This window comes from Thalassophryne amazonica, chromosome 22 (genome assembly GCF_902500255.1).
Source record: "Thalassophryne amazonica chromosome 22, fThaAma1.1, whole genome shotgun sequence".
Classification (NCBI taxonomy): domain Eukaryota; kingdom Metazoa; phylum Chordata; class Actinopteri; order Batrachoidiformes; family Batrachoididae; genus Thalassophryne; species Thalassophryne amazonica.
Window position 1 is genome coordinate 30,606,773 of NC_047124.1, and position 25,974 is coordinate 30,632,746.

The 25,974-nt window shown below is 40.7% G+C and overlaps 1 protein-coding gene across 2 annotated transcripts in view; it reads left to right on the plus strand.

Moving 5' to 3' along the window:
• iqsec3a (IQ motif and Sec7 domain ArfGEF 3a) overlaps positions 1–25,974 on the plus strand; it is a 310,387-nt gene that overhangs the window by 269,797 nt on the left and 14,616 nt on the right. For both annotated transcript variants that reach the window (XM_034163070.1, XM_034163071.1), the window contains exons 9-10: positions 20,531–20,656; positions 22,847–22,946. In XM_034163070.1, the coding sequence (XP_034018961.1) occupies positions 20,531–20,656; positions 22,847–22,946 (226 nt within the window). The remainder of the gene's footprint in view (positions 1–20,530; positions 20,657–22,846; positions 22,947–25,974) is intronic.

Below are 25,974 nucleotides of genomic sequence, written 5' to 3' on the forward strand. Positions count from 1 at the left end.
TGTCTGTCATTTGGTAGACTTGATCTCACCTGGGCAATTCCAGAGCCCACCTATGTTCAGTAAGTGTGCCACATTTGGTGGACAATGGAGTGAAAAATCAAAACTTTAACCTTTGACTTCAAGGACCTTGACCTTTGCTAAAACAAACCCCCACAGAGCAAATCTGGAGTCTTGCCAGATGAACACAGAAACTTAGGTGGAAATTTGCCCAAGAACTCTGGAAGAGTAGCAGAACAAATACAGACAGTTTTTCAAATTATAAAAACATTTCATTCACTTAAAATTACAGAATTAGAAATAATGCTATCTTGAAAATACAATATTGTAGAACTTTTATCTGCACTGACTGAAATGGCTGATATACATTTCCTACAAAACCATCACCACACAGATGGTAATTAAATTAAAAATCACAGTGTTGGTAAAAGCGCCATATTGGCCCCACAAATCTAAAACAAGCATTTGGCATTTCTGTGTTTGCATCAAATATTAATAGGTTTCATATTTATGAGCAATTTGAAGTGTGTTGTTGCCATTCCATGCACAATATAAACAAGCTTTCTAGATGAGTTTCCTCATGAATTCATTTTGTAAAGGGGTCATATTGTGGAAAATATGTTTTTAATCTACTATAGTTGAGATTTCTTCTGAAACATGATCAAAGAATTTGTTATTTTTCTGGAAGCAAAATTTAAATATAAAATGACGCCTTTTAGACTTTTGTGTTGTATGCCGCCAAATTCTATATGTGAAGAAGAACTTTATATTTAATGGTTTAAGCTATTTTAAGAGAACGTTATGAATAATTAGGGGAGTGGTCACTTAGCGGGTCAAATGGTGTGCCATATCTAGCTAGCAGTAGTCGCTAACTGCCAGGAATGCAATAATAATAATAATAATAATAATAATAATAATAATAATAATAATTAATTATGCTTTCTGATTTTCAAATTCTGTGAGATAATGTGCAGTTAATTGTACATAGGAAGATGGCGTGCCTGCATTTCTGTTGAGTGAAATGTTTATATTGTTTCATTTGTATGTTAGCAGAGTTAGCATGAATAAGCAGGTATCGATTACTTGATTGGGTTTGATAAAATGTGGGATTGATCTAAAATGTACTCCCAGCTGAAAGGGGAAACAGTAGTACAAGAACAGGTTCACCCAGAACTGAGACAGAGCAATACTGGAAGAACATCTAGATGGACCTAAGAGCACACCACAGCCACCTTCCAGAACAAGAACCAATCAACATCACAAAGGCAGACTTCCAACAATGAGTCTCAGGAATGAAGATCTGGACAGCTCCAGGGCCTGATACGATCCACACCTATTGGCGCAGGACAATCAAGATCATGATGGATCCCCACAAGGGTACAACCTACCGACCAATTACCTGCCTCTCCACAACTAGGAAGCTCCTATCAGGCATCATAGCAACCACGTTGAGTAGGCACATGAGTCAATGAGCCTAGGTCAGAAGTGCATTGGAAACAATACCAGAGGGTCAACGCATCAGCTACTGGTGGATGGAGCAGTGCACCAGGACTCTAAGACCAGGCAGACCCACCTGGTCTGACTACAACAAAGCCTATGACTCAGTTCCTCACACATGGATACGGGAGGGCATTATACAAGGCTAACAGTGCACTGATAACCTTCATTAGGAACTCAATGTGACTGGAACACATCAAGTCAATCGTACAAGTCACCCTCAAGTGCGCAATATACCAAGATGCATGCATGGTCCCTGCTGTTGATTTGCTTTTGCCTCAATGCCCTCAGAGAACACATCACAAAGAGGAGATACAGATTCCAATTCAGGAGTGGAGCAACCATAAGCCACCTCCTGTACATGGATGATATCAAGCTGTTTGCCAGTAGATATATGCAGAAGTAGCTGACATCAGGAAGTCCTACCAGTGGTTTGTAAAGGCCGGTCTAAAGGGCAACAACGAGGTTCTGATCATGGCAACACAAGAATAAGCTCTAAGGACCAGATCCATAGAGTCAAGAGTCTACCACAGGCGACAGGACCCAAGTTCTAAGTTGAGAAAAAGTGCCCCAGAGACAGTCCAGCACATAGTAGCAGCATAGAATTAGAGGGACAACCAAGTGATCCCCTCTTGCTTGCCTCTACTGGTGGTTGGCTCTCACTGCGGTATTGTATCACTTCCTGTTCCGGAGCACAGCGGTGTTTTTCTGTATCTGTTAGCTGTTTAATCTGCGCAGTTAGATTGATCTAGTTATCTAGATTACGATTTGTTTCCCAGTGTAATCTTTACGTGCCTTAACTAAAGCACTCCTTCTGCTGAATCACCTCTAAATTATTTACACATTATTCACTTTGCGTGTTTTTAGGAATCCGCTAGCTTAGTGTAGCTACTAGCTCTTAGCCGATTTAGCATGGCGGCTTCTCCTGTCTCTCCCGCACTTTTCTGCTCTGGGTGTGAAATGTTTAGTTATTCCTCGGCCTCCTTTAGCAGTAACGGTACTTGTAATAAGTGTAGCTTATTCGTAGCTTTGGAGGCCAGGCTGGGCGAATTGGAGACTCGGCTCCGCACCGTGGAAAATTCTACAGCTAGCCAGGCCCCTGTAGTCGGTGCGGACCAAGGTAGCTTAGCCGCCGTTAGTTACCCCCTGGCAGATCCCGAGCAGCCGGGAAAGCAGGCTGACTGGGTGACTGTGAGGAGGAAGCGTAGCCCTAAACAGAAGCCCCGTGTACACCGCCAACCCGTTCACATCTCTAACCGTTTTTCCCCACTCGACGACACACCCGCCGAGGATCAAACGCTGGTTATTGGCGACTCTGTTTTGCGAAATGTGAAGTTAGCGACACCAGCAACCATAGTCAATTGTCTTCCGGGGGCCAGAGCAGGCGACATTGAAGGAAATTTGAAACTGCTGGCTAAGGCTAAGCGTAAATTTGGTAAGATTGTAATTCACGTCGGCAGTAATGACACCCGGTTACGCCAATCGGAGGTCACTAAAATTAACATTAATCGGTGTGTAACTTTGCAAAAACAATGTCGGACTCTGTAGTTTTCTCTGGGCCCCTCCCCAATCAGACCGGGAGTGACATGTTTAGCCGCATGTTCTCCTTGAATTGCTGTCTGTCTGAGTGGTGTCCAAAAAATGAGGTGGCTTCATAGATAATTGGCAAAGCTTCTGGGGAAAACCTGGTCTTGTTAGGAGAGACGGCATCCATCCCACTTTGGATGGAGCAGCTCTCATTTCTAGAAATCTGGCCAATTTTCTTAAATCCTCCAAACCGTGACTATCCAGGGTTGGGACCAGGAAGCAGAGTTGTAGTCTTACACACCTCTCTGCAGCTTCTCTCCCCCTGCCATCCCCTCATTACCCCATCCCCGTAGAGACGGTGCCTGCTCCCAGACTACCAATAACCAGCAAAAATCTATTTAAGCATAAAAATTCAAAAAGAAAAAATAATATAGCACCTTCAACTGCACCACAGACTAAAACAGTTAAATGTGGTCTATTAACATTAGGTCTCTCTCTTCTAAGTCCCTGTTGGTAAATGATATAATAATTGATCAACATATTGATTTATTCTGCCTTACAGAAACCTGGTTACAGCAGGATGAATATGATAGTTTAAATGAGTCAACACCCCCGAGTCACACTAACTGTCAGAATGCTCGTAGCACGGGCCGGGGCGGAGGATTAGCAGCAATCTTCCATTCCAGCTTATTAATTAATCAAAAACCCAGACAGAGCTTTAATTCATTTGAAAGCTTGACTCTTAGTCTTGTCCATCCAAATTGGAAGTCCCAAAAAACAGTTTTATTTGTTATTATCTATCGTCCACCTGGTCGTTACTGTGAGTTTCTCTGTGAATTTTCAGACCTTTTGTCTGACTTAGTGCTTAGCTCAGATAAGATAATTATAGTGGGCGATTTTAACATCCACACAGATGCTGAGAATGACAGCCTCAACACTGCATTTAATCTATTATTAGACTCTATTGGCTTTGCTCAAAAAGTAAATGAGTCCACCCACCACTTTAATCATATCTTAGATCTTGTTCTGACTTATGGTATGGAAATAGAAGACTTAACAGTATTCCCTGAAAACTCCCTTCTGTCTGATCATTTCTTAATAACATTTACATTTACTCTGATGGACTACCCAGCAGTGGGGAATAAGTTTCATTACACTAGAAGTCTTTCAGAAAGCGCTGTAACTAGGTTTAAGGATATGATGCCTTCTTTATGTTCTCTAATGCCATATACCAACACAGTGCAGAGTAGCTACCTAAACTCTGTAAGTGAGATAGAGTATCTCGTCAATAGTTTTACATCCTCATTGAAGACAACTTTGGATGCTGTAGCTCCTCTAAAAAAGAGAGCTTTAAATCAGAAGTGCCTGGCTCCGTGGTATAACTCACAAACTCGTAGCTTAAAGCAGATAACCCGTACGTTGGAGAGGAAATGGCGTCTCACTAATTTAGAAGATCTTCACTTAGCCTGGAAAAAGAGTCTGTTGCTCTATAAAAAAACCCTCCGTAAAGCTAGGACATCTTTCTACTCATCACTAATTGAAGAAAATAAGAACAACCCCAGGTTTCTTTTCAGCACTGTAGCCAGGCTGACAAAGAGTCAGAGCTCTATTGAGCTGAGTATTCCATTAACTTTAACTAGTAATGACTTCATGACTTTCTTTGCTAACACAATTTTAACTATTAGAGAAAAAATTACTCATAACCATCCCAAAGACGTATCGTTATCTTTGGCTGCTTTCAGTGATGCCGGTATTTGGTTAGACTCTTTCTCTCCGATTGTTCTGTCTGAGTTATTTTCATTAGTTACTTCATCCAAACCATCAACATGTTTATTAGACCCCATTCCTACCAGGCTGCTCAAGGAAGCCCTACCATTATTTAATGCTTCGATCTTAAATATGATCAATCTATCTTTGTTAGTTGGCTATGTACCACAGGCTTTTAAGGTGGCAGTAATTAAACCATTACTTAAAAAGCCATCACTTGACCCAGCTATCTTAGCTAATTATAGGCCAATCTCCAACCTTCCTTTTCTCTCAAAAATTCTTGAAAGGGTAGTTGTAAAACAGCTAACTGATCATCTGCAGAGGAATGGTCTATTTGAAGAGTTTCAGTCAGGTTTTAGAATTCATCATAGTACAGAAACAGCATTAGTGAAGGTTACAAATGATCTTCTTATGGCCTCGGACAGTGGACTCATCTCTGTGCTTGTTCTGTTAGACCTCAGTGCTGCTTTTGATACTGTTGACCATAAAATTTTATTACAGAGATTAGAGCATGCCATAGGTATTAAAGGCACTGCGCTGCGGTGGTTTGAATCATATTTGTCTAATAGATTACAATTTGTTCATGTAAATGGGGAATCTTCTTCACAGACTAAAGTTAATTATGGAGTTCCACAAGGTTCTGTGCTAGGACCAATTTTATTCACTTTATACATGCTTCCCTTAGGCAGTATTATTAGACGGTATTGCTTAAATTTTCATTGTTAACGCAGATGATACCCAGCTTTATCTATCCATGAAGCCAGAGGACACACACCAATTAGCTAAACTGCAGGATTATCTTACAGACATAAAGACATGGATGACCTCTAATTTCCTGCTTTTAAACTCAGATAAAACTGAAGTTATTGTACTTGGCCCCACAAATCTTAGAAACATGGTGTCTAACCAGATCCTTACTCTGGATGGCATTACCTGAGAAATCTTGGAGTCATTTTTGATCAGGATATGTCATTCAAAGCGCATATTAAACAAATATGTAGGACTGCTTTTTTGCATTTACGCAATATCTCTAAAATCAGAAAGGTCTTGTCTCAGAGTGATGCTGAAAAACTAATTCATGCATTTATTTCCTCTAGGCTGGACTATTGTAATTCATTATTATCAGGTTGTCCTAAAAGTTCCCTAAAAAGCCTTCAGTTAATTCAAAATGCTGCAACTAGAGTACTGACGGGGACTAGAAGGAGAGAGCATAACTCACCCATATTGGCCTCTCTTCATTGGCTTCCTGTTAATTCTAGAATAGAATTTAAAATTCTTCTTCTTACTTATAAGGTTTTGAATAATCAGGTCCCATCTTATCTTAGGGACCTCGTAGTACCATATCACCCCAATAGAGCGCTTCACTCTCAGACTGCAGGCTTACTTGTAGTTCCTAGGGTTTGTAAGAGTAGAATGGGAGGCAGAGCCTTCAGCTTTCAGGCTCCTCTCCTGTGGAACCAGCTCCCAATTCAGATCAGGGAGACAGACACCCTCTCTACTTTTAAGATTAGGCTTAAAACGTTCCTTTTTGCTAAAGTTTATAGTTAGGGCTGGATCAGGTGACCCTGAACCATCCCTTAGTTATGCTGCTATAGACGTAGACTGCTGGGGGGTTCCCATGATGCACTGTTTCTTTCTCTTTTTGCTCTGTATGCACCACTCTGCTTTTAATCATTAGTGATCGATCTCTGCTCCCCTCCACAGCATGTCTTTTTCCTGGTTCTCTCCCTCAGCCCCAACCAGTCCCAGCAGAAGACTGCCCCTCCCTGAGCCTGGTTCTGCTGGAGGTTTCTTCCTGTTAAAAGGGAGTTTTTCCTTCCCACTGTAGCCAAGTGCTTGCTCACAGGGGGTCGTTTTGACCGTTGGGGTTTTACATAATTATTGTATGGCCTTGCCTTACAATATAAAGCGCCTTGGGGCAACTGTTTGTTGTGATTTGGCGCTATATAAAAAAATTGATTGATTGATTGAAGTGTTGGGAATCGTGTACAGGAACATTTGTGTCGCATACAGATTAGAAGTCCCCAAGTCCCAATGAGAGACGCCACCAAAAGTGGTTGAGGATGACAGGGCTAAGGTCCTGTGGGATATCAGGATGACAGGGCTAAGGCCCTGTGGGACTTCAAATTCAAGACAGACGAGTAGCTGCTGGTCAACCAATCAGACATAGTGGTGGATGACAAGGGAAGAAGACCACAGTTGTGATTGAAGTGGCAGAAAGAAGGAGCATGAGAAAATAGAGAAGTACCAAGGACTAAAGGAGCAACTGAAGCAGATGTGCAAGGTAAAGTCCAAAGCGGTCCCAGTGCTAATAGGAGCACTAGGAGCTGTAACCCCCAGATTGGAAGAGTGGCTCCAGCAGATTCCAGGTACAACATCAGAGGTCTCTGTCCAGAAGAGCAGTTCTAGGAACAGCACTGAAACCTATGTATACTATATAATGCTCCACAAATCAAATCAAATCAAATCAATTTTATTTATATAGCGCCAAATCACAACAAACAGTTGCCCCAAGGCGCTCTACATTGTAAGGCAAAGCCATACAATAATTACGGAAAAACCCCAACAGTCAAAACGACCCCCTGTGAGCAAGCACTTGGCGACAGTGGGAAGGAAAAACTCCCTTTTAACAGGAAGAAACCTCCAGCAGAACCAGGCACAGGGAGGGGCAGTCTTCTGCTGGGACTGGTTGGGGCTGAGGGAGAGAACCAGGAAAAAGACATGCTGTGGAGGGGAGCAGAGATCAATCACTAATGATTAAATGCAGAGTGGTGCACACAGAGCAAAAAGAGAAAGAAACACTCAGTGCATCATGGGAACCCCCCAGCAGTCTATGTCTATAGCAGCATAACTAAGGGATGGTTCAGGGTCACCTGATCCAGCCCTAACTACAAGCTTTAGCAAAAAGGAAAGAATGTGTCACCCCACTATGTTCTTTTAAAACATTATTATTAGTTCCTAACTATAATATTGTTTTTAAGGCAGCCGTTGACCTATATTAACTTTATGAAAAAGTGCCTCATATGACGGCTTTAATTATATCTCATTTCTAACCTCTTAACTATCAGAATGACATTGGAGCTCTTCCATTAAAAGGATTTTTTGGACCCGTGCCTCTTAACATGTCTCTGTGATGGATGAGCAGCTACAGGATGACAGAGATACTGTTGTCATAGTCAAAATAATGATGGATTGCGGTGACGGAAAGTGACTTTTCCTGCCTGCTGGAGCGCTCCGCTATAAAAAGGAAATAGACTTTGATAAAGTTTCTGCCATAGAGATATTATCATTTCAAGTGTCAGAAATGATATGTCTGGGAAAGAAGGCTCACTCCAACTGCTGCCAAGTGCACGCACAGAGCGCACCACAGTTAGATAGATTAAGAGCTGTTGCCTTAAAAAGTAGTACAGCGCGCCCATTCAGTTTGCTTCTGAGGTCCATCTCAATGTCCATTTGAAGCCACTGCAGCTTCAAATGGACGTTGAGATGGTGAACCGTCATTACAGAGACATTAGAAGACACAATATTCACTCAACAGGTCTAGGAGCACACACCTGTTCCATTCATTACTGCAACCGCCATACCACGGAACTGCCTTGAGTCCTTGATGGCAGCGACCCAGGCAGGCAACCGGTTCATCGATACATCTCCAAAAGTAACCATGTATCTGCCACAGCCAGATGAAATGTGGGAATCTTGGCATTCTCCAGCTGTTGGGACCCTCAACAGTGACGGGCCTACATGCAGGATCATGTCCAAAAGACCTAACATGCCCAAAATGTCATAGCTGGTGCAGCCCCACCAGGCAAATTCCTTGTCCAAGTGGCTAAGTAATCAGTCAGTCTTGCAGTACCTAAGGATCATCCAAAGAGACCTAGTACTAAAGACATCTAGTTGTCACTTTAGGTCAAAAGTTAGCATCCAAATCTTACAAAAATACTGTAAGAAAGGAAGTACCAAAACCTTAAAGAAAAAGCTATGGGCATCGCCAAACGCCTCTGTCCAGGGACCTCATGACTCTAAACGCATTTCCCAGGCAACTCTCGTTCTCAAAGGCTGAAGAGCCAGAGATACAAATGTGAATCTATCTACAAGTTCAACACTTCCAGCACATATACGAGGTCTATTAGATAAGAAACCGACACTTTTATTTTTTTTTAACTATATGGATTTGAATGACGTGCGATTCCACCAATCATGCTTGAACCCTCGTGCGCATGCGTGAGTTTTTTCACGAGTGTCGGTGACGTCATTTCCCTGTGGGCAGGCCTTGAGTGAGATGTGGTCCAGCCCTCTCGGCTGAATTCCTTTGTTTCACACGCTGCTCGAGACGGCGTGCGTTGCTTTATCAAAATTTTTTCTGGACCTGTGAGGAATATCCAAGTGGACACTATTCGAGAAATTTAGCTGGTTTTCGGTGAAAGTGTTAAACGGCTGATAAGAGATTATGGAGTGTTTCTGTCGCTGTAAGGACTTCCCACGGAGCGGGACGTCGCGCAGCGCTTCCAGGCGCCGTCGTCGGCCTGTTTCGACCTGAAAACATCCTTAATTCACCCAGGACGTTGTGAGAGAACAGAGAAGATTCAGAAGAGGCCGGCTTGAGGACTTTATGCGGACATTTTACTGTTTAAGGACATTTTGTAATGAAAGACGTGTGCGCAAATTCGCCGAGTCGTCACGGAAACGACTTGGCGAATTTGCACGCACCTCCGTGTTGAAAACCATTTGTAAAATTCAGGCGGCTTTTGATGGCTTTCAACAAGTGAGTAACTGAGAAATTGTTTAACAGCTTGGGCATGTTCCAACTTGCCCGTTAAGGTTTCCAACGGAGGTGTTTTTCCTGTCGCAACCCCCCGCGGTCGGGTCCGGCCCGACATGTGACTCTGCCCGCACGTTCTTTCATTACAAAATGTCCGTTAACAATGGAATGTCCGAATAAACTCCTCATGCCGACTTCTTCTGAAAGTTCTCTGTTCTCTGACGACTTACTGGGTCACCAGAGCCTGAAATGTGGAAGTTTTCAACTTGAAACGGCGAGACGCTGCCGCCTCGAAGCGCAGATCGCCATCAGGCGCCGTGGGCCGTCCTTAAAGCGACACTACCAGACCAAAATCTCTCATCAGCCGTTAAAATTTTTACCGAAAACCAGCTGAATTTATCGAATGGTGTCCACTCAGTTGTGCCTTACAGCTTTGAAAAAATTTTGATCAAACAAAGCAGCAGTCTCTGAGCCATTCCTAAACAATGAAAAAACGACAAGAGGGTGGGCGACTCCTCACTCAAAGACTGCCCACAGGCGAATGACGTAACCGACAGGCGTGAAAAAACTCTCTCATGCCCACGAGGGTTCAAGCATGTCTGATGTAATCACACATGATTCAAATGCATATGGTTTTTGAAAAAAATAATAAGGTCGGATACTTTTCTAATAGACCTCGTAGTTATGCTTCCAATGGCTATGTCCAAGACCCAGTCTATTAGTTTTGATCCAGGACAACTCCGAGACCAGGCAATCCAGTTCCTCGCACAGCTTCTCTAGTGCTGTAATCAGATCATTGATTGATTCTACAAAAATGAAAACAATGTCCGCTGTCACATGTGAATAAGTTGACATTCTATTGGCACACTGATGATTGAAAAATTAAATATACGAGGTCTGTTAGAAAAGTATCCCACCTTTTTATTTTTTTCAAAAACCTGATGGATTTGAATCACGTGTGCTTGCATGAGCCAACCTTGAACCTTCGTGTACATGCATGAATTTTTTCACGCCTGTCGATTGCGTCATTTGCTTGTAAGCAGCCTTTGTGTGAGGATGGGTGGAGTCTCTCGTCGTTTTTTCTTTGAAAGGAAAATGGCGGAACGACTGGAGCAGCGTGACTGTATCAAATTTTGCCAGAAACTGGGCGACAGCCAGGTGGAAACCATTCGGATTATTCAGACGGCTTTCATTGACGATCCTATGGGCATCACTAGGGTTGCCAACTCTCTGAAAAATAAATAAGGGACACCTCACTGGCAGGGCTGACCGGCCCATGGAAATATAGACTGGAATGGACATGCGCGCCTCTATCTATTAGTGTCACTCAGGACAGGAAGGCGCCATTACTAAGGGTGGAAATGTGCAGCTCATCAATAATAAATTGACCGCTTTTTTTGCACTAGCGTCACTATTTCTTAATGGATTTTAATAAATGTAGGCTTGTTTCAAAGCCCTTTGAAAGCTCTTTCCAATGCACCTATGCATGTGTGGGTGAAAAAAAAAAACTTTTATGTAAAATGCAGAAATTTGGGGAAATTACGACAAACTGTGCTGCTTTTCTCGCTTTATTGTCGCTATTTGTTAACAGATTTTAATAAAAGTAGGCTTGTTTTAAAGCCCTTTAATTGCTCTTTCTAATTAACCCATACATGTCTAGGTAGAAAAAAATGTTTTATGTAAAGTGTGGAAATTTGTGGAAAATATTCCATTCTGTTCATTTACTGTAATTTGTTTTTCCTCTCATCATAATTCTCGATGGATTTTTATAAATGATGCTTGTAAGTTGTATTCATGCTAATTAAAAGGTCTAACGAACCCATACATGTCTGGATAAAAAAAATCCTTATGTATTAAAATATTAATCTGAAGTATGCCTTGCCATTGTTAGGGGGTGGTACTATTTTGCAAAATTAAAGATTGTGGTGTATTACCCCCTTAAAAATATGGGGACAGATCTTCTGAACATGAAAGTATTAAGTTGTGACAAATTTATCCAACCTAACCCCCATGTACATACCTTGTGAATGTGAGTACCCTCAAAAAATGCCAAAAATATGATTTTTATCCTTTTTGCGGATATATTCAGTACAGAAAACTGTTGAAAAGTGTGGTTATAACTTTAAATATAAGTTGTATGCACAGATTCATTTTCATTTTCAGCGCAATTTGCAGAATTGAAACCCAGGCATAAACAGTAATAATAGTTTATCAATAATATCATTTCCCTATTTCAGATCTTGAACATTTCAACTTGTCGCAAGTGAAAAAATGGCTTCTAGTAGTAGTAGTAGTAGTAGTACACCCTTTACAAGATCACAGGCCAAAAAGACACTTTGTGGTGTGGACTACATAGAGAAGGCAGAGTTTCCAAGTGGAATGCTTCCAACAGGCAAGGACATCATACAGAACATGCTGTATCTTTTGCGGCCAAAGCGGGCCGGCCAGGCCCAACGATCAAGGGATGCAGCAGCTCAGCTGCTTGCTGAACTGGTCCAGGAACACTGGCTGTTTTGCAACCTGTACACCATCCACACCAGGCACATAAAGAAGCACATTTTGAAGCTGTATGGTGACTTTCTGACTCTGGTTCAGACACGAAAACAGCGACAAAATGATAGTTTCTCCAAAAGAGCAGAGACATTCAACAGTCGAACACTGGAGGTGTTTGACATCTTCTGTCAGGACCCTGTAATACGCAGGAAACTGGAGCTGAAGCATGGTGTAAAGATGAGTGACATGGAGTGGAACGTTCTCAGTGATCAGAGAGCTGAAAGGAAAATGTACTGTGAAGACTTTGTTGACCGCAAATGGATGAAGACAATGGAGCGCAGGCAAAAGGAGATGCAAGCCATTGATCAAATGAGAGAAGAAGCTGAAAAAGAAAAGGAGCTGAGCCAGCCAGTTGCCTATTTTGAGGACAGTGACCAGTCAGAGGAAGGTGACCACAGTATGGACACAGATGCGGCCTTCTCATCCTGTGATGAATGCTCCAGTGCAGCTGAGACTGAGGAGACTCAGAGTCAGACAAAGAAGCGCAGGTTGTCTTCCACAGTCACTCTCACTCAACCAGGAGACGAACTGCCTCTAAAATACCAGCACATCCGTGAGAGCATAAGAAAAGTTAGGCCAGAGTTTTATGAGACTATTGATAAACTGAAGAGCTGTTATCACATGTCCGAAGCCCAGGCTGAAGCATCTGTCATAACAGTCGGTAACCGGATGTTTGGACGAAACTGGAAGCCACATGATGAGCCAGAAGTAATTGATCTAGACACTCTGCCAGAATCCAAGAGTATCAGGGAAGCCTGCAAGAGCATCGAAGTTCTGGCACTAGATGAGATTGTCAAGGAGATCATGAACTCTGATGAACAAGTTGTGGTGACCTACTCTGATGATGGCTCAAAAAAACAGGGTGCTGGGTCATTTTCTGTGCAGGGAATCATGATCAATGGAACATACAGGGCACTACCCACCATGAGCATTGCTTCGGAGTCCAGGAAAAACTTAGCAGCTCTCAAATTGTCAGTCCTTGAGATTCTGGAGGCAGCAAGTGGTGTCCCATCCAAAAGTCTGTTCGAGAAAATTGACTTTGTGATAACAGATCAGACAGCACACAATATCCATGTGGACGAGCTGGTAGCAGAGAGTCTAGAATCCGAGCACATCCCAGACCACCTTTTCTGCAATGTACATCCAACTCTGATGTTCAACCGGGTCATCACCAAGCAGTGGGCTGAAATAGAGAACACACTGGGTAGAGACAAGATCTACTCGAACTTCCTTGTCAATGCAACAACAACAGCAACTAGTGTCACTGAACAAGCTCTTGACTGCATGACACGACTTGTCAATCACGACTTTGACCTCTTTCGCCTCATGAAGGACCACAAGAAGCTCCCCATGAACACATATGCAGTGAATCTGAAACTGTACCTCAAATACATTACCTCAAATGCAGATGTGACTTTGGATGACTTTAGTAAAGCCATGGATACAATTCTGGCTGACCGAGACTAGCTGTGGGCTGTGGGACTTCAAATTTCCATGGACTCACCCTTAAATGTTGATTATTATTTGAACCAAAGCATTGCTGTATTAGTATTTTTTGTGTTATTAAAGAAAATGTTACTAAAAAAATTTCATGTTGGTTTACAGGCCCTTATATTATTGCCGGACAGCATTTTTGATTGAAAAATGTAAAATTTGGCGGTTTGTGATTTCAGGGGGTATGTACAGGGGAGTTAGAATCAATCATTTGGACAATAGTTTGTATTTTCTGGTTCATAATGACCATCTCCATATTTTAAATGGGGTATTTCACAATATTTGTGCTAACACCAACCCCTACCATTGTGCTCATTTACTTTGCTGCTTTTTCCACTGTAATATTACTGCTAGTCTTTTAATGACAACAACATATATATGATTTTTACTAACATTTTATTACAAGTAGATATAAAGCCATTCAGAATTTATGACTTTTGACCCTCAGTCAGGGTAAAAAGTACCTCCTCCATCCCCTCCAACCACACTGTTCAAATTTAAATGCCTCCTGTGACCACCATGTACATATCATATTAAACAACAGCTGCAAGTATATATATATATAGACATAAATATATTTAAACATTTTTGTTTCCGCATGTGAACGCAGCTTAATGAAAAGAACTTATGGCGCAGAGTTATAGTCTCAGTATATTGACATTAAATTGCGGCATAACGACTTTAAAATAGACATTTGTTTTACATAATTACATTAAGGCTCTTGTACAGTTCATTTTAGCATTGGAGAATTTGTTTTTGTGGTTCGTGCAGTTGATGATGAAGCACTGGCTGCCTTTTTTCTCCTCATATCACTTCTGTTTAACAGGATCAAGGTCTCTCTCCACCCTCAGTAACGGCCGCCGTGCAGCACGCCGCTAGTCACGTGACGTCCATTCCAGTCTCTATTTCCATGGACCGGCCAACTGACCATTGGCTTCACCCTTCCCAGCGTGTGTGTGAAACGATTTTTAACCATTTGACTATTGACTTGACCCTGAATTTAAGTAGATGCACACATGCATTTGTTATGATATGAACATGCGAAAAACAAATTATTATTTAGTGCAAAATAAATTTTCACTCACAATTTCAATATGAGCATCTTGTCCTGCTTCAAAGTATAAAAAAATGTCTTTAAAAATAAATCTTTCTCTGTCGTGTTATTGTTATAAAAGTGTATAAATTAACAACAAAAAAAAATCATCCAAAACAATATAACAGTGAAAGTCTGAAAAAGTAAACAATACTTACAATACTTATAGCAGTTGTCGCGCACCTTTTCCATCCAGCCATTTTCCTTTTCCCATTTGCCCATGTATTTTTGCTTTCTTTTTTGTTTTGTTTTTTTCGAGGAGGAGTAATGACGTTACAGACATTGCTGTTCGTAGGCGTATCTGCAGTGCCAGTGTCTGTGTCGGTATCAGCCATGCTACTTTGTTATGGTCGTCCGACGACCGTCGTCGGTTCATGATTCTCGTCCGGGATCTTCTTGCGAGCAGATGTCCCTCAACCAATGAGATAAGAGTGATTCTGTATCGTCAACTCCTGTCTGTCAGCTCATTGGTGAAGAGCAGGAGAGAGGCTGGGATCAAATTTACCGTAAGTTTCCATATAAAGCACCAGTCAATTCCATTGACATTTTACAGACTTTTTGATTCTCACAGAAATACGGGACAAACTGCGTCCCGTTTCAGGTCAATACAGAACGCACACTTTTATTTCCAAATAAGGGACGATTCCGTTTTTCAAGGGACGGTTGGCAACCCTAGTCATCACACAGATTAAGGAGCGGTACAACCGGTTTAAAGATGTCCGCACAACGGTGGAGAGCGAGCCGCGCTCCGGTTGGCCATCAACATGCTGAAATGACCAGATCATTCCAAAGTGAACACTGTGGTGATGTGGGACCGTCGTGTGACTATCCGAGAAATTGCAGAAGAGGTGGACATCAGCACATCGCACCACTGTGACAGAAGATTTGGCCATGAAAAGAGTTGCAGCGAAATTCATGCCAACGGCTTCGGCACGAAGCTGCCGACGGAGCAAAAGTGCCTCCGTGTTGAAGTCTCACAGGACATGCTGTGACATGCCCACCTCTTCCACAATTTCTCGGATAGTCACACGACTGAAAAGCCACCGAAAGCCGTCTGAATCTTCCGAATGGTAGAAGAGTTGGGCATCATTTTTCAGAGTCCAACATGTCCTGTGAGACTTCAACACAGAGGCACTTTTGCTGCGCCATCAGCTTTGTGCCGATGAACTCTTTTCATGGTCAAATCTTCTGTCACAGTGGAATGTTCTGAAAAAGTTCTGATGTCCACCTCTTCTGCAGTTTCTCGGATAGTCACACGATGGTCCCACATCACCACAGTGTTCACTTTGGAAATGATCTGGTCATTTCAGCATGTTGATGGCCGACTGGAGCGCGGCACGCTCTCCACCGTTGTGCGGACGTCTTTAAACCGGTTGTACCGCTCCTTAATCTGTGTGATGCCCATAGGATCATCACCGAAAGCCGTCTGAATAATCCGAATGGTTTCCACCTGGCTGTTGCCCAGTTTCTGGCAAAATTTGATGCAGTCGCGCTGCTCCAGTCATTCCGCCATTTCCTTGCAAAGAATAAACAATGAGAGACTCCACCCAAGGGAAGGAACTGGCAAATAAACAAGGACATGGTGCAGGTTTAAATACACAGGGGAACTAATGAACAAACAAATGACAGGTGTGGGAAATTAGGGGAACTTGACATACAAAAGGAGACTTGAAACTCAATAGAAAACCGGGGGTGAGTGGAACCAAAACATAATGATAACAAAACACAACCTAAAAAGGAAATCACAAAACCAAATACAAATCAAAGGACACAAAGGCAACAAACATGGAACTCAAAAGTGTACAAAGTGTAAACCGAGGAACACCTGATAAGGACGTAATGCCAAAAAATACAGAGACATGGATAGTGGACAGATCACAAGGACAATGACTAAACAGACCACCAACACAGACAGGGAACAGACCACAAGGATGACAAACATGGATGACTGACATACACAAGGGGGAGAGGACACAAGGAATACTAACAAAAGGGCACAGACAGAAGACAATGACAATAAACACACGAACACCAACAAAGACTGACCACTGATACAGACAGGGAACACAACACAACAACCTGCTTCTTCCAATTAAGGATCATGGCAGCTGGTGCCTATCTCAGTCTCCCAGAAGTCATTGGGCAAGCGACAGGGTACATCCTGGACAGGCTGCTGGTCAAATACAAGGCTGGTGCCAATCTATCAAAAGCATTTTCTCATGTTTTAAGATGTAGCAAGTGGCATAGTGTGATACCAGGAATCAATTTTCCATTCAAGGCATTCTGTCACCTGAACTATCCAATCCAGCCAACAGTTCTGTGGACTCAAGTCAACTGGACTTGTTTAATTCCTTGAAAATGTTCCACTTTATAACCCTGTTCCATAGAACGCCTTCCCGTTTCATCCTGAATAGCAAATCGCGGTGCATCTTGAAGCATCACAGTAACTTCTTGATCCATCGGTTGTCAATCTTGAACAAACTTGGTATACGTAGTAGTAACGGCCATCATGAACACCAGTTTTAAAATTGGGGTGAACTTTTTGACTTGTTCAACAATTTCATCCCAAGGAACTGTGACCATGTTTCTTCATGTACGTACAACTGGAGTTGCACCAGGAAGGACATCCAGTGTAGAATTTGTGCCAAAAACTAATGCAGACGTGTACTGGAGCCACTCTGGTGACCTCAAGCAACCAGGGGAAAGCCAAAAGATTTAACAAATGAGTGTAATTTGGGTTTTTTAATTAGGTATATTTAGTTTGGCTGTGAATGTATTTGCAAATGCTCTCCCACAGGACAATTTCTGAATAAACATTTTTGGAAAATGGGTAATTTCTTTTTCATTTCATTTTTCATCATAACATGACTAAACATTGTAACAGTGCAGAGCCTTGAATACCCCGCAGTTATGAGAGTGCAGCATTGCAAATCATCCACAGGGAGCACAAGGAATGAAATTCAACCAACATGCCCCAGATGAGACTGTCAAACTCAGAAAATCAAACATTTGCATTTTGTCATTACAAGGATCAACTCCAACAAAGCAGAACAACGGGGAAAGCTGGACGGCAAAAAATGAAGTCCGAGATCACGATTAGTTCACTGTCCAAAATCAAGAGCCATTTTTTTCCCCCAGTGTAATCTGCTTAAACAGGGAAAAGCACTTAAGTCCAAGAAGATGAGCCAAGCCTCCAGGGACAGAAATACAGACTGTTTTCTCAAACTATACGTTGGAGCTCCAAGAGAAATCGTGCTGCTGCCACTACCTTTGGTAATTCGGTTTGGCCCAGAGTCTGTCATGAGAGAATAATGATAGAACCAGCTCAAGAATCAGCAAACAAAATGGGATCAAATGTAAATGCAAATTGTGTTTGGGCATTTCTGCGATAAATTGCTACATTTAGAGGGCTGCTCATACTGGAAGGTCAATGCAACTTTCCAAAAGCACAGGCAAAAATATTATAGGCAAGTGACCTACGTGATTCTCTTAACTGATGTTTTGTGGGTGTAGTTGATCTGTGATACTGGGGACAATGCCGCACTGAAAAAAGAGAATTGTTGAACCAACTTTATAAAAGCATTACAATTGAAAAAACCTGAATGAATTAAGTTGTTTGAACTTACCTTTGTAAGTTACAGTTGATCTAACTTGCTAGTTCAAACAACTTAACGTACGTTTTCAAACAACTTAACTTATGTTTTCAAACAACTTAACTTACAATTGTAAGTTACAGTTGATCTAACTTGCTAATTTAAGTTCAAACAACTTAACTTACATTTGAAAGTTAGAGTTGATCTAACTTGCTAATTTAAGTTTAAACAACTTAACTTACGTTTTCAAACAACTTAACTTACGTTTGTAAGTTAGAGTTGATCTAAGTTGCTAATTTAAGTTCAAACAACTTAACGTACATTTTCAAACAACTTACGTTTTCAAACAACCTAACTTATGTTTGTAAATTAGAGTTGATCTAACTTGCTAATTTACGTTCAAACAACTTAACGTATGTTTTCAAACAACTTAACTTACGTTTTCAAACAATGTAACTTACATTTGTAAGTTAGAGTTGATCTAATGTGCTAATTTAAGTTCAAACAACTTAATTCATTCAGGTTTTACCAATTGTTATGCTTTTTTAAGTTGGTTCTTGTTTCAGTGTGGAAGATAAGCACACTGCTGAAAAACAGAAATCGAAGTTACTTCTTTACACACATCCAAAGAAGGTATTTGTGCATCATCATACAGATATCAACACTTGCATCACCAAATTTTACACAGTGACCTTAGACTGCATATAGACTGGACAAACCCTCCATGAGATCACTCATAGGTTTTCTGTAGTCACCTAGAAAGGCAGTTTTGAAAAAAAAACTACTGCTATAGCTAGCGCCATGTTAGCCGGAGTTTTACTCTGCGTATGTAATTGCCCAACCCATAAACAGATAAAGAGGTGGAACGTGGGTAAGACCTTGCCTGACCTGTGTGGGACGAATGGAAAGTGGATGGTGGTTTTCATAATACTTTGCTTAGATGTGGGCATTAAAAATTATGACCCACTCAGCAATCGTGGATTAGCTGGAGCTAATGTCATCAAGCTAGCAAAAACTGCTAAAAGTGCTCACTTCGCCGAGATTAAACAAGACAAAAAAATTCACTTGATGGAAATACTCGAGCACAAACAACTTCCATGATCCATTAGGACAATAAACAAAACAACAAACCAGATCATTATCAATATTGTTATTAAAGCAACCACAGCTAGCGGCAATAAAAAGTGACCAAACCCATAATTAAACATAATGTCATGACTTAAACCGTCTTAAAGTAAGGAGTTCCATTATTGTAACAGAAAGTTGACACTGTAACCATCTTTTACAGGCGCTAGCTAGCAGTAAAGCTGCTAGTACATGCTCACCGACTACTTTATTAGGTATAGCTTGCTAGTACTGGATTGGACCCCTTTTGCCTTCAGAACTACATTAATTCTTCTTGACGTAGATTCAATAGGGTGTTTGAGACATTCCTCAGAGATTTTGGTCCATATTGACATAATAGCGTCAGGCAATCGCCCTTTCAACCAGACTGTCCTCTCACCTCCAACATCAACAAACCATTTTTGCCCACACAAGTGCCGCTCACTGGATATCTTCTCTTTTTGGTCCATTCTTTGTAAACCCTAGAGATGGTTGTGTGTGAAAATCCCAGTAGATCAGCAGTTTCTGAAATACTCAGACCAGCGGCAGCCCCTCTGGCACCAACAACCACGTCACGTTCAAAGTCACTTATATCCCCTTTCTTCCCCATTCTGATGCTCATGTTTGAACTTCAGCAAGTCATCTTTTCCTCGTCTAGATGCCTAAAGGCATTGAGTTGCTTACATGTGATTGGCTAATTAGGTATTTGTGTTAACAAGCAATTGAACAAGTGTACCTAATAAAGTGGCCGGTGAGTGTTTATTTCGAGCAATGTGCAAACAGATCATCAGCAGGCTCTGTGTTAAAGGCTTGCAAATAAAGGGGCATTTTATGCCAGAAAGGGCTGAGAAATAATTGAGGTCCATAGGTGGAGACGAGCAGTAAAATCAAGTTGGATAGCACAAGACAATCAGACAGGGGCTAAATGCTTAATTAGGAGTATATATACTGAGCATGATGGGCTGATTGAAGGCATGTGTGCCTGTCAAACAAAAACTGGACTATTGAGTATCAGCTCAGAGTTTTTGTTTTTCCATCCACATGTGGAGAACTCAGTGAGTCCTTGCACGCCTGTGGTTCCTCATTTCACAGCGGCTTTAAAGCTCCGTGACTCAAAACTCTTTTTGTCTCTCTGCGTGTGTACAGGTGCTTTCAGTCCCTCACAGAAGATTAGTGTGTTGCAGTCGTCTTTTCGAGGTGACAGACGTGAACAAGGCCCAGAAGCAGGTGGCCCACCAGAGAGAAGTCTTCCTGTTCAATGATCTCGTCGTGGTAAGCATTCAGAAAGAACAGCGGCATCTCAGGTCGTCTCTGTGCCATGTTCTCTGGCTGAGAATGGCTTTAAAGCCACATCAGAAACGGATATGTCTGCAACACAGGGGAGCTTAGCTGCTAATTTAGTTGTGACAGCTGCAATGCGCCACCACCTGCTTGAACACTGAGCCATTTCTCCTTCACATTACTATTATTGTTATTATTACTTTAGATTAGATAGAACTTTATTAATCCCTTGGGAAGACTCCCCCAGGGAAATTAAGATTCCAGCAACATTGTATAGCAGCACACAGGGTAAGAAGCACACAGAGTATCAGAATTGAAAGTAAAAAAAAAAAATTGCAAATATAAATACCAGAAATACTGCTCACTACTACTGCTCCTCTCATTCCCGTCCTCTGTCTTCCTGTTACTCCTCCTCCCCCTGAGTGAGGAGTTGTACAGTCTGATGGCCTGAGGGACAAAGGAGTTTTTCAGTGTGTTGGTCCTGCACTTAGGAAGGAGCAGTCTGTGGCTGAAGAGGCTCCTCTCCTCTTTATCATTATAATTATTATTGTTATTGTTATCAGTAATATGTATGTTGCAGATGTGAACTAGCGAAGCTCTTCAGCATCTCACCATGTCGCTTAGGTCCTTCAGACTTTTTTCAATAAATGCTTCCGGGGAGCATTAGCATGACTACAACCCTTCAGCCCCTAGGCCCCCAACTATGGTCCTCTTAACCCCCGCCATTTTAAGCATTTTCTTTATTTGCGCCTCACGTGCCTGGAAAGTCCTCACCATCTTATTTAGGTCCTTCACACTTTATTTTCAGTAAATGCTTCTGAGGAGCATTGTCTTACGAACCCGTAGGAAAGTTTTGTGCGTTCTGAAAACTTAGCGGATATTAGACAGACACCTTTCCCGATGGTTTGGCATTTGTTCTGTCCTGTCCTTGTTTCTACTTTGCCAGTGGACGTCCATTAGACGTGAAGCTGCTTTCTCACTTTGGCAGCAAAAAGAAAAAAAAGTCACAGCAGAATTCTGTCTTAACCTTCACAAAGCTTGCCATTATCCCAGAACACTTCCTGTTTTCTCGCATAAGAGTCTTTCAAAATCAGACCACATTTCAGTATGAATTTTGCTTCCAACTACTAGCGCACCTTGATGACTAGAGGTGGGCGGATCGATCCTAATATCGATAATATTGATACCAACGCTGGTATTGATATTGAACGATCCTCGTATAAAAAGATCGATATCAGCCAATACACAGATACTGTGAGTGCTGAGTGGAGTGGAGGCAAAGACTCTGAGTTTTTCCCAGTGAAATCTGGTGTTCTTCAGGGATGTGTTCTGGCTCCTACACTGTTCAATACTTGCATGGACTGGGTGTTGGATAGGTTTGTGGAAATGAATCAAACAAAAACTAATTCCGGAGAGTTTATCGACATTAACAGCAACTCTCTCATTTTCACAAAGTGAAAATATCACACATATCTTTTAAAGTAATGCGCTAATTTTGAAGGTTTGAGCATTAATCGACACACGTGCCAAAAGGCATTATGGGAAATGAGTCTTCTCTCAGTCACTGGTTGGTTGGTTTATTTATTTGTAAAAATCAGAGATAGGATGAAGTCACTGTCAAGTCATTCTCAAGTCATCAATCTGCAAGTCCCAAGTCAAGTCTCAAGTCAGCTTACGATACGAAACACTTTATTGTCCCTTCTGGGAAATTTGTCTTGGACTCCAAGAGCCGCACAAATAAAACTTGCAAACAATTGGTGGTCATTATGACTTGAGACTTGAGTTGGAACTTGTAGATTGATGACTTGAGAATGACTTGATGGTGACTTCGTTCCACCTCTGGTAAAAACCAACACACAAGTTACTGTATTGTGTGTATTGGTTTTTACAAATAAATGTGTATTTGTAAATATGTCATTTTTTTTCATTTGTAAAAAAAAAGGCATTTGTAAAACTGAAAATTATGTAAGTGTGATTCAGCGAATCACACGTTGGTTGCTATTCACACTCCCATCCAGTAAATGGCAGTGTTCTATGCATTTTGACAGGGGGGAGCTTTGCCTTGTTGAATGGAACGTTCCAGCTTTCACCTCATGAAATATTCATACCACTGAACTCATAAATATTCATTACTTATATAATAGTTTAAGTTAATTAATTTTGTAAATGCTTTGCCTGCAGATCTTAAAGCTTTGTCCAAAGAAGAAGAGTTCTGCAGCCTACACGTTCTGCAAAGCCATGGGCCTCCTCGGCATGCAGTTCCAACTCTTTGAAAATGAATGTAAGTCACCAAAAATAAACAAGTCAGTTGGCTTTTACTTTTATTTTATTTGCATGTGAAATTTCATAGCAGAGTGACGTCAAATTAGCGTGCAATGTTTTAACATTAATAATAATACTAACAATATAATAACCTTGCTGTTCTGCCAAAAAAATGCCAGGTCTATATTAAAACCTATTCATTATCAGGTCAAAGGTCAAAGCCACTGGAAACATTTTCTTTTTAACCCATAATTATTTTGAAGCCCATTAAATTTAGAATTTGTAAAATCCAAACATAGTGAACTTAATATGTGTATATGTATGTATGGTAGTGTGATATAAAAATACTGATTTGTAGGTTCACAAGGTCAAAGGTCAAAGCCCATGGAAAGTTTTGTGGGGGGTCTCCCATGCCCATGTCACTTATAATTTGTGCAGTCCAAGAATAGTGACATTGTTTTGTATATTAAGTAGCCTGACCCTAAAAGTATTGATGTCTGGGCACAGAAGGTCAAAGGTCAAGGTCAGTTGAAATATTTCTTTGGCTGAAAATTTTGTTTTGAGTGTAATAACGTATGTTGTGCATATCAGAGTAGATGTCAAAGTGTTAGATAGTGTGACCCTAAAAATACTGATTTGTGGGCTTACAAGGTCAAAGGTCAAAGTCACTGGAAACTCTTTTTTTTTTTTTTTTTTGAGCCCAGATACGTTTGTGAGCATTGTAACATCTAATTTGTGTAATCCAAACATAGTGGCGTTGGTGTGTTTCTGAAGTACCCTGACCCTAGAGATGTCAATGTGTGAACTCACAAAGTCAAAGGTCAAAGTCACTTGATATATTTAGTTGCCTTAAAATTTACTTTTGGGTGTAGAAACCTCTGCTGTGCATAATAGATCATTAGTAAATTTGGTATGAATGCTGGGTAGCCTGAGCATGTTATTAGAGATAGAGGGTCAAAGGTCAAGGAAGTGTTTTTTTTGATCATCACAAATTGCTTGTAGTGTTATCTTTTTCTACAGTGCAGACCCAATAATTAGTAAACTTGGTATTTATGTCACATAGCCCAACTTCCAGCAACCCTGTCATTTTTTTTCTCAGGTCAAAAGGTCATGGGGTGTTTTTATTTCCTTTGACCACAAATAATTTCATAGGCTACAGATATTTGCTAACTTGTGTGATGCCTGTTTATTTCCTATGTGCCAGAAGCGTGATACTGTAATCAGTCATACATGTCTGTGCATTTGTGTATGAAATAACTCAGGAACAGGCGAACAGACTTTCACCAAACTTAGCAAGAGTATTCCTTGGGTTAGTGTGTTGAGATGTTTAACCTTTGAAGTAGATTGGTCAAAGTCGTCAAAAATATAGTGGTAAAAAGAAAACTTTTTCCAGGATATCTCTGCAACCAGAGATGTGATCCAAAGCTTAAATTGATCAACTAATGAGTTGTCATTATGTGGTATAAGTGATGTCATGATGGGGTCACTAAAACATCATGAAATGATGTCACTACTGTCTGAAAAACAGATTTTCCTGCATATATGAAACCAATAGGACAAAATTAACAATATTTGTGTTGCTGATCCTGATACTCCCACTCCTCCTCGATCATAAAATGATATGTGCACGTAGCATCTGCCCACTGATGCTTTTCATTGCGTCCCCTTAAGTTCAATATATGAGGTTTTCCATTTTGAGGTTGAATTTTTTTAGCATCAAAATCAGATTTTGCAGTTGAATTTCCAAAGTTGAAAAAAATTCTGCCTCAAAAACGTCATCCTAAAAAAATTCAACCTAAACAACATTCAACTTTAAAAAAAATAAATAAATTCAACCTCAAAAAAATAAATAAATAAATTCAACCTCAAAAACTCAACCTAAAAATTTTTCAACCTCAAAAATTCAACCTAAAAAAAATAGAAAAGGAGGGAGAAGTAATTGATCCCTGTCTGAATTATCCAACGTTCAGCAATGTATCACATCTTTTTCTTTTGATTTAGTCTCAGTATCACATGACCAATGGAGCAAAATGTGATTGGCTGAACGTTGGATGATTCAGACAGGGATTGATTGCTTCTCCCTGCCTATTTTTTGAGGTTGAAATTTTTTTAGGTTGAATTTTTGAGGTTCAATTTTTTTGTTAGGTTGATTTTTTTTTTTTTTCAACCTTGAAAATTCAACATCAAACTGTGATTTTGATACTAAAAAAATTCAACCTTAAAAATTCTAATTCAAACTCTGCCTATTTTTTGAGGTTGAAATTTTTTTAGGTTGAATTTTTGAGGTTGAATTTTTTTGTTAGGTTGATTTTTTTTTTTTCAACCTTGAAAATTCAACATCAAACTGTGATTTTGATACTAAAAAAATTCAACCTTAAAAATTCAAATTCAAACTCTGATGGCACTGATTCACTTCCATAGAAAATGTGTTGGGGGTTTTTTTTGTTGTTTTTTTTTGGATTGGTTGTTTATTTTTGCATTGTACAATTCAAACTTTCAAAGGTGTTATGACACATTATTACATTTAAGCTAATGGAGAAATCATGTACGCGTGTAGGTTGACCTCAGAATTGCATTACGGGATTTGTCTTGGCAAAGGTCAAGATCACTGATGTCAAAAGTCTAAATTATGATCTTCATTCAAATGTCCAGCTAACACATCACACGTGTTGCTCAAGTTAGAACACATTTGCCAAAGATCAGTCACTGGGGCAAAGGTCATGTCTGTCTGTTTGATGGGGACCTGCCCTCTCATGTTCTTTTGCTAGTTTCAATCAGACTTGGTATGTCAATGAAAGTTGACTCGGAAATTGCTCTTAAAACTTTCATTTTGGCAAAAGTCAAGGAATTGGATTTTCAACTTGACACATACTTAGATGGATTCCAACCGCCTTGTTATAGTCACCCACACGTCAATCATTTGGGTGAAAGGTCAGATTTCCATAGTCCTTACTGTCTTCGTGCCCATGGGTACTAATGCCAAGTCAAACAAATTTGCATAGTTATTTTTTGGTCATTGTAATGGGCCGTCATGGTGAAGAATAACC